This window comes from Gallus gallus, chromosome 34, assembly GCF_016699485.2.
Source record: "Gallus gallus isolate bGalGal1 chromosome 34, bGalGal1.mat.broiler.GRCg7b, whole genome shotgun sequence".
Lineage (NCBI taxonomy): Eukaryota > Metazoa > Chordata > Aves > Galliformes > Phasianidae > Gallus > Gallus gallus.
The window spans coordinates 39,697-46,240 of NC_052565.1; the positions used below are offsets into that span (position 1 = coordinate 39,697).

At 64.9% G+C, this 6,544-nt stretch overlaps 1 protein-coding gene and 1 pseudogene across 2 annotated transcripts; both read left to right on the plus strand.

Annotated features, from left to right (window-relative positions):
* The first annotated feature begins 476 nt into the window (after positions 1 to 476).
* DDX23 (DEAD-box helicase 23) lies at positions 477 to 5,629 on the plus strand. 2 transcript variants are annotated; one of them, XM_025145673.3, is made up of 17 exons: positions 477 to 552; positions 731 to 936; positions 1,022 to 1,120; positions 1,435 to 1,531; positions 1,607 to 1,672; positions 1,827 to 1,965; positions 2,058 to 2,191; positions 2,283 to 2,395; positions 2,472 to 2,615; positions 2,725 to 2,950; positions 3,106 to 3,251; positions 3,344 to 3,521; positions 3,631 to 3,873; positions 4,221 to 4,372; positions 4,477 to 4,585; positions 4,785 to 4,959; positions 5,051 to 5,629. In XM_025145673.3, the coding sequence occupies exons 2-17, from the start codon at positions 731 to 733 to the stop codon at positions 5,272 to 5,274; spliced, it is 2,451 nt and encodes an 816-aa protein (XP_025001441.1). In that variant the 5' UTR covers positions 477 to 552; the 3' UTR covers positions 5,275 to 5,629. The 2 variants fall into 2 exon arrangements, with proteins under 2 accessions (XP_025001441.1, XP_025001442.1); XM_025145674.3 differs by having other exon boundaries at positions 2,061 to 2,191.
* Positions 5,630 to 5,974: 345 nt separating this feature from the next.
* LOC121108124 overlaps positions 5,975 to 6,544 on the plus strand; it is a 2,768-nt pseudogene continuing 2,198 nt past the window's right edge.

Sequence of the window (6,544 nt, forward strand, 5' to 3'; positions counted from 1 at the left end):
GAAAAGGTTCCGTGTTGGGTTTGGGATGGGAACATCGATGGGGAGAGGGCTGATGTTGAGTTAGGGATGGATGTGGCACAGATAGAGGTTCAACGTTGGGTTCTTGAATGGGAACATCCATGGGGAGAGGACTGGATATGAAGATAGAGATGGAGATGGCCATAGATAGAGGGCAGAGGGCTGAACAAGAAGATAGAGATGGAGATGAATAGGGATAGAGGTTCAGTGTTGGGTTTCGGATGGAAGCATCCACGGGCAGAGGGATGTGGGGCTCCATGGGCTCTGAGCGCAGCGCAGTGCGAGCTGAGCCGCGGGGGCCGCTGGGAAATGTAGTTCCGGAAGCGACTGTGGAGCTGTACTTCCGGAAGGGACCGCTGGCAGCTGCAGTCCCTGTGGAGGTGTACTTCCGGAAGGGGCTGCGGGGGCCGCTGGGAGTTGCAGTCCCGGAAGTTGCCGCGGGGGCGCCTCGCTTTCCCAGCGTACCCCGCGGCGGACATGGCGGCGGCGCGGCGCTGAGGCCTCGGCCTGGGCCTGGTGCTGCGGGAGACGGCGGTGAGACGGGGCCGGGCCGGGGGGCGCGGGGAGGGTTCGTTTCTCCCGGAGGAAGGGCCGGGGGGGGTTGCAGGGCTCCGTTGTGCGGCGCAGGGCTGGGTACGCCGGCAAGGAGCCGCTCCGTCCCGTTCCCTCCCGGCGGTCCCTCTGAGCGGGCCCCGCTGCCCCCCCCCCGCAGATGGCCGGGGAGCTGACGGACAAGAAGGACCGCGACGCGTCCCCCGTGAAGGAGGAGAGGAAACGCTCCCGTTCCCCGGACCGGGATCGGGACCGCGACCGGGACCGTAAGGGGTCCCCCCCCAAGGACAGGAAGCGGCACCGCTCCCGGGATAGGAGGAGGGGCAGCCGGTCCCGGTCCCGGTCCCGTTCCAAGTCCTTGGACAGGTGAAAGCCGTTGGGTTACCCGGGGGGGGAGGACATCTTTGTAGGACAACGGATCTCATTTTGGGGTGATTTTCCCGTTATTCAGGGACCGGCGGCACAAAGAGCGCGACCGGGACCGGGGTAAGAAGGACCGGGAGAGGGAGAAGGATGGCCACCGGAGGGACAAGGACAGGAAGCGCTCCAGGTGAGGGGGGGTCCGGTTGGGTTGGCTGCTATGTGGCCCTATGGGGCACAGCCAGGGCTCCGGCAGAGGGGGCTTCACCCAGCGGGGGGTGGGGGGAGGCGGGCTTTGGGGCTTCAGGCTTTGGGGCTTTGGGTTTGAGCTTGGGTCCTTGGCGTTGGGGTTTGGGGCTTCAGGTTTGGGATTTCGGGGTTTGGGTTTCGGGCTTCGGGTTTTGAGTTTTGGGGCCCTGGCTTTAGGGCCTTGAGTTTGGAGCTTTGAGGTTTGGGTGTGGGGCTCTGTTTGGTCCCTGATTGCCTTTTGCTTTGTTGGGGAAGCTTGTCCCCAAGCAGGGGTAAGGACTCCAAGTCTCGCAAGGAGAGGGACTCGCGGAAGGCGGAGGAGGAGGAGGAGAATGCACTGAAAAAAGAGAAGGTGAGGAGTGGGGTTTGGTTCAGGAGCGGCTCTCGGGGTGAGGAGAGGCGTCACAGCACAGCCCCATTTCTGCAGGCACAGCCCCTGTCTTTGGAGGAGCTGCTGGCGAAGAAGAAGGCCGAGGAGGAGGCAGAAGCGAAGGTGGGAATGGGAGTGGGAGTTCTCCCTTCCTGCACAGTCCCGGCGTGTGGTGGTGGTGCCCGGATGGGCATCTGGGGGGGGTCCTATCCTGGGGTGGTCCCAGCAGTAAGGGGCCACGTCCAGCCCCGCTGTGAGCCTTCCTCCCCTCTTGCAGCCCAAGTTCCTCTCCAAGGCTGAGCGGGAGGCCGAGGCCCTGCGGCGGCGGCAGCAGGAGGTGGAGGAGCGGCAGCGGCTGCTCGAGGAGGAGAGGAAGAAGAGGAAGCAGTTCCAGGAGATGGGGAGGAAGATGCTAGGTGCGCTGTCACCCCCACCCCTAAGCCCCCACGCCCCCCCCCCAAGCTGTGCTGGGGAGTGCTGAGCTCTGAGGTTCTCCCCCTGTTCCCAGAAGACCCCCAGGAGCGTGAGCGCAGGGAGCGCCGGGAGCGCATGGAGAGGGAAACCAACGGCACTGAGGACGAGGAGGGCAGGCAGAAGATTCGAGAGGAGAAAGACAAGAGCAAAGAGCTCCACGCCATCAAGGTGCTGCTGGCAGCCGGGCTGGGGGAGCTTCTTGGGGGTGGCCGGGACCCCCGGTAGGGTTCCTGCCTTGCTGATGCTGTGCTGTTTGCAGGAGCGCTACCTGGGAGGGGTGAAGAAGCGGAGGCGCACGCGGCACCTGAACGACCGCAAGTTTGTCTTTGAGTGGGACGCATCAGAGGACACTTCCATTGACTACAACCCCCTGTGAGTGCCCGGGGGTGACCCCAGGGGGGGCTCTGCAGCCCCGGGACTGCCCCCTGACGCTCCTGCCCTGCTCCAGGTACAAAGAGAGGCACCAGGTGCAGCTGTTGGGACGGGGCTTCATCGCAGGGATCGACCTGAAGCAGCAGAAACGGGAGCAGTCGCGCTTCTATGGGGACCTGATGGAAAAGAGAAGGACGCTGGAGGAGAAGGAGCAGGAGGAGTGAGTGCAGTGGGGGGGGCACGGGGCTGCCGTCCTGAGGGTGGGGGGACAGATCTGCTGTCCACAGGGCTGTGGGGTGAACCCCGTGCCCTTCTTTGCCCCATCGCAGGGCCCGGCTGCGGAAGCTGCGGAAGAAGGAGGCCAAGCAGCGCTGGGACGACCGGCATTGGTCCCAGAAGAAGCTGGATGAGATGACAGACAGAGACTGGCGTATTTTCCGGGAGGATTACAGCATCACCACCAAAGGAGGCAAAATCCCCAACCCCATCCGCTCCTGGAAGGATTCATCCCTGCCGCCCCACATCCTGGAGGTCATCGATAAGTGTGGCTACAAGGTGGGCTCAGGGGCTGTTTTTGGAGGACCTGTGTGTGGTCTTAACGTGAGCTTGGTGGGAGGAAGAGGGCTGGTTCTTGGGATCGGAGCTCCTGGGTTGTTTTGGGGGGGGGTATGGGGGTGTTCTGCTGGCAAACCCACCACTCTCCTCCGCAGGAACCCACTCCCATCCAGCGGCAGGCCATCCCCATCGGCCTGCAGAACCGGGACATCATCGGCGTGGCTGAGACGGGCAGCGGTAAGACGGCGGCGTTCCTCATCCCACTGCTGGTGTGGATCACCACCCTGCCCAAAATCGACCGGTGAGGGGGGCTGCCGTGGTGGGATGGGGGCGTCGTGGGGGTGGCGCTGTGTCACCGTGGGGGGTGACGTCGCGGTTCCCTGCGCTGCGCAGCATCGAGGAGTCGGACCAGGGCCCCTACGCCATCATCCTGGCTCCCACCCGAGAGCTGGCCCAGCAGATTGAGGAGGAGACCATCAAGTTTGGGAAGCCTCTGGGCATCCGCACGGTGGCCGTGATTGGAGGAATCTCCCGCGAGGACCAAGGCTTCCGCCTGCGGATGGGCTGCGAGGTGAGGCTGCGGCGCTGCGCGGCCCTGCGCTGTGTTGCTGGGGCACCCCCGGCTCCCAGTATGGCCCAGTTCACCACCGGGCTGCAGGCGCTGCTTCTCCCCCCCACAGATCGTCATCGCCACTCCTGGGCGGCTCATCGACGTGCTGGAGAACCGCTACCTGGTGCTGAGCCGCTGCACATACGTGGTGCTGGACGAGGCGGACCGCATGATCGATATGGGCTTCGAGCCTGACGTGCAGAAGATCCTGGAGCACATGCCTGTCACCAACCAAAAACCCGACACCGACGAGGCCGAGGACCCCGAGAAGATGTTGGCCAACTTCGAGTCGGGGAAGCACAAATACAGACAGGTGGGGGGGAGCACAGTGCAGATATGGGGAGGGGGGCGGGGGGCACAAATACAGGTGGGAGGGAGCACAAATGTAGATATGGGGAGGGGGGGGAGCACAATGCAGACAGGTGGGGGGGAAGCAGAAATACGGGTGGGGGGGAGCACAGTGCAGATATGGGGGGGGGGAGCAAAAATGTAGATATGGGAGGGAGCACAGTGCTGACAGGTGAGAGGTAATACAGTGTAGACAGGTGGGGGGGAGCACAGTGCAGACAGATGGGCACAGGGCGGGTTTGGGGCTTTGAGGAATGGAAGCCGTGCTCCCTGCCCCGCGGGGTCGCTGCTCACTGCCCCTTCCTCTTGCAGACTGTCATGTTCACAGCCACCATGCCGCCGGCGGTGGAGCGCCTGGCACGCAGCTACCTGCGCCGCCCGGCCGTGGTCTACATTGGCTCTGCTGGCAAACCACACGAGAGGGTGGAGCAGAAGGTCTTCCTCATGTCAGAGTCGGAGAAGAGGTGAGAGTGGTGGGGAGGGGGAAGGAGGTCTCGGGGTGGTCCGGGGTGGGCGTGGGGCACCGTGGACCCTCCTCACTCTCCTCTCCTCTCCTCCTCCCCTGCAGGAAGAAGCTGTTGGCCATTCTGGAGCAGGGCTTCGACCCGCCCATCATCATCTTTGTCAACCAGAAGAAGGGCTGTGATGTGCTGGCCAAGTCGCTGGAGAAGATGGGGGTGAGTCCGGCCCGGAGCCCCCACCTCAGTTGTGCCATCCCCCACCCCACGCCTCTGCCCTACGGCTCACGGCGACCCCCAGCCCCCCATCCCGGTGGTGTCCCCCCGTGCTGCGGCACAGCCACGCAGGTGCAGAGACCCCACAGCTGAAGCGTGGCCCCCCCACACCCCCCCCGCTGAGCCCCATTTCACCCCACAGTACAACGCCTGCACCCTACACGGCGGCAAAGGCCAGGAGCAGCGAGAGTTTGCCCTGTCCAACCTGAAGGCCGGGGCCAAAGACATCCTGGTGGCCACCGACGTGGCCGGCCGCGGCATCGACATCCACGACGTCTCCATGGTCGTCAACTACGACATGGCCAAGAACATCGAGGGTGAGTTGGGGGTGTGGGGGGGGGGTGAGTTGGGGGTGCGGGCCGAGGTGAGGGCCCCCCCAGGGCGTCGCCTGACCCCACACCCCCGTAGATTACATCCACCGCATCGGGCGGACGGGTCGAGCCGGGAAGAGCGGCGTTGCCATCACCTTCCTGACCAAGGAGGACTCCACGGTGTTCTACGACCTGAAGCAGGCCATCCTGGAGAGCCCTGTGTCATCCTGCCCCCCCGAGCTGGCCAACCACCCCGACGCCCAGCACAAACCAGGCACCATCCTCACCAAGAAGCGCCGCGAGGAAACCATCTTCGCGTGAGTCCCCGGGATTGGGGTCTGCCTTCCGACCCCCCCCTTTTTGGGAGACAGCAGGACCACCGGGCGCTTGCCGGGACTGTGCTGGCCGCCCTTATCCCCGTGCTGCAGCCAGGACTGCCACCAGCACACACTGGGGCCGGGGCTGCCCCCAAACGTCCCCTCTGTGCGCCCATTCCCCCTTCCTGCGTCGCCCCGAGGACTCACGGAGGCTCTTTGGGGTCGGGTTCCTCTCTGCCCCACTGCTGGTGGGGTCGCATTGGGGGTCCGTGTGCTGGTTTGTGCGTGGGGGCTGCGTTCACCTCATCCCTTTTTTTAGCCCACCCTCCAGGCTGCAATAAAGCAGCAGCGTTGCCAGATGTCAGTTCCCCACGTTGCCATCCACGTTTTCCATGGGGCTGCAGTGCTTTGCACCCATCCAGAGGGAATATTTGGGTTCAGAGCCCCCCTCGCCCCCCTCCCTCCCCCCCCTGCAGCCCCCCCATGCTGCTCTCCCCCCCATCTCACCCCCCCCACACCCACACCCACGCACCACAGACTCCGAGCACTCTCGTGTTTCTGAAACAACTTACAGGGAAATCAGTGCTTTCTACAAAAAAAATTGTAACCAAATCTGTGGCTCCCACCCATCCCCTCCGCTGCCGGGGGGTGCTGCTCCCCACAGAGGGTCCCACGGACCCCCCCATGCCCCCCCCCACCCCAACATGTGGAGCAGCCCCTGGCTGGGGGTGGTGGGCGCTGTATTTACAGGGCTGCGCGGTGATGGGATTGGGGACAGCGGGGACAGCGAGCGCAGGCGTGGGTGGCTGCCCCATATATGGGGTCTGGCAGCCCCACACATGGGGTCTGGCTGCCCCCCCTTTGCCCCCCTGCCCCCCCCCCTCAGGGAGGAAGCTGTTGGCTACCGGTGAATGGGGAACGGTGCAGAGCGAAGCGTGCGGTTGTGGCCCCCTCCTCCTGGGGGGTCCCATGCAGGGGAAGGGGACAGCCTGACCCCCCCGGGAGGGTGGGCACAGCCCTCCCCCCCAATGTCCTCGGGGCAGTGCTTTGTGTTGCAAGGGAGGGGGGGGGGGAATCGTGCTGGAGCTGCCCCCCCACTCCCCCGCCTGCCCTATGGGGGGAGGCACCCTTTGCTGCTGGGAATGGGGCAGCGTGCAATGCAGGGGAAGCTGAGGTGGGGTGGAGTTGTGGGGCAGCTCTGGGGTCACCCGGAGCCGAGGGGGGGGGGGTGGGGTGGGGATCCTGGCCGCCGACCCCCCCCCCCCCCCCCCCCA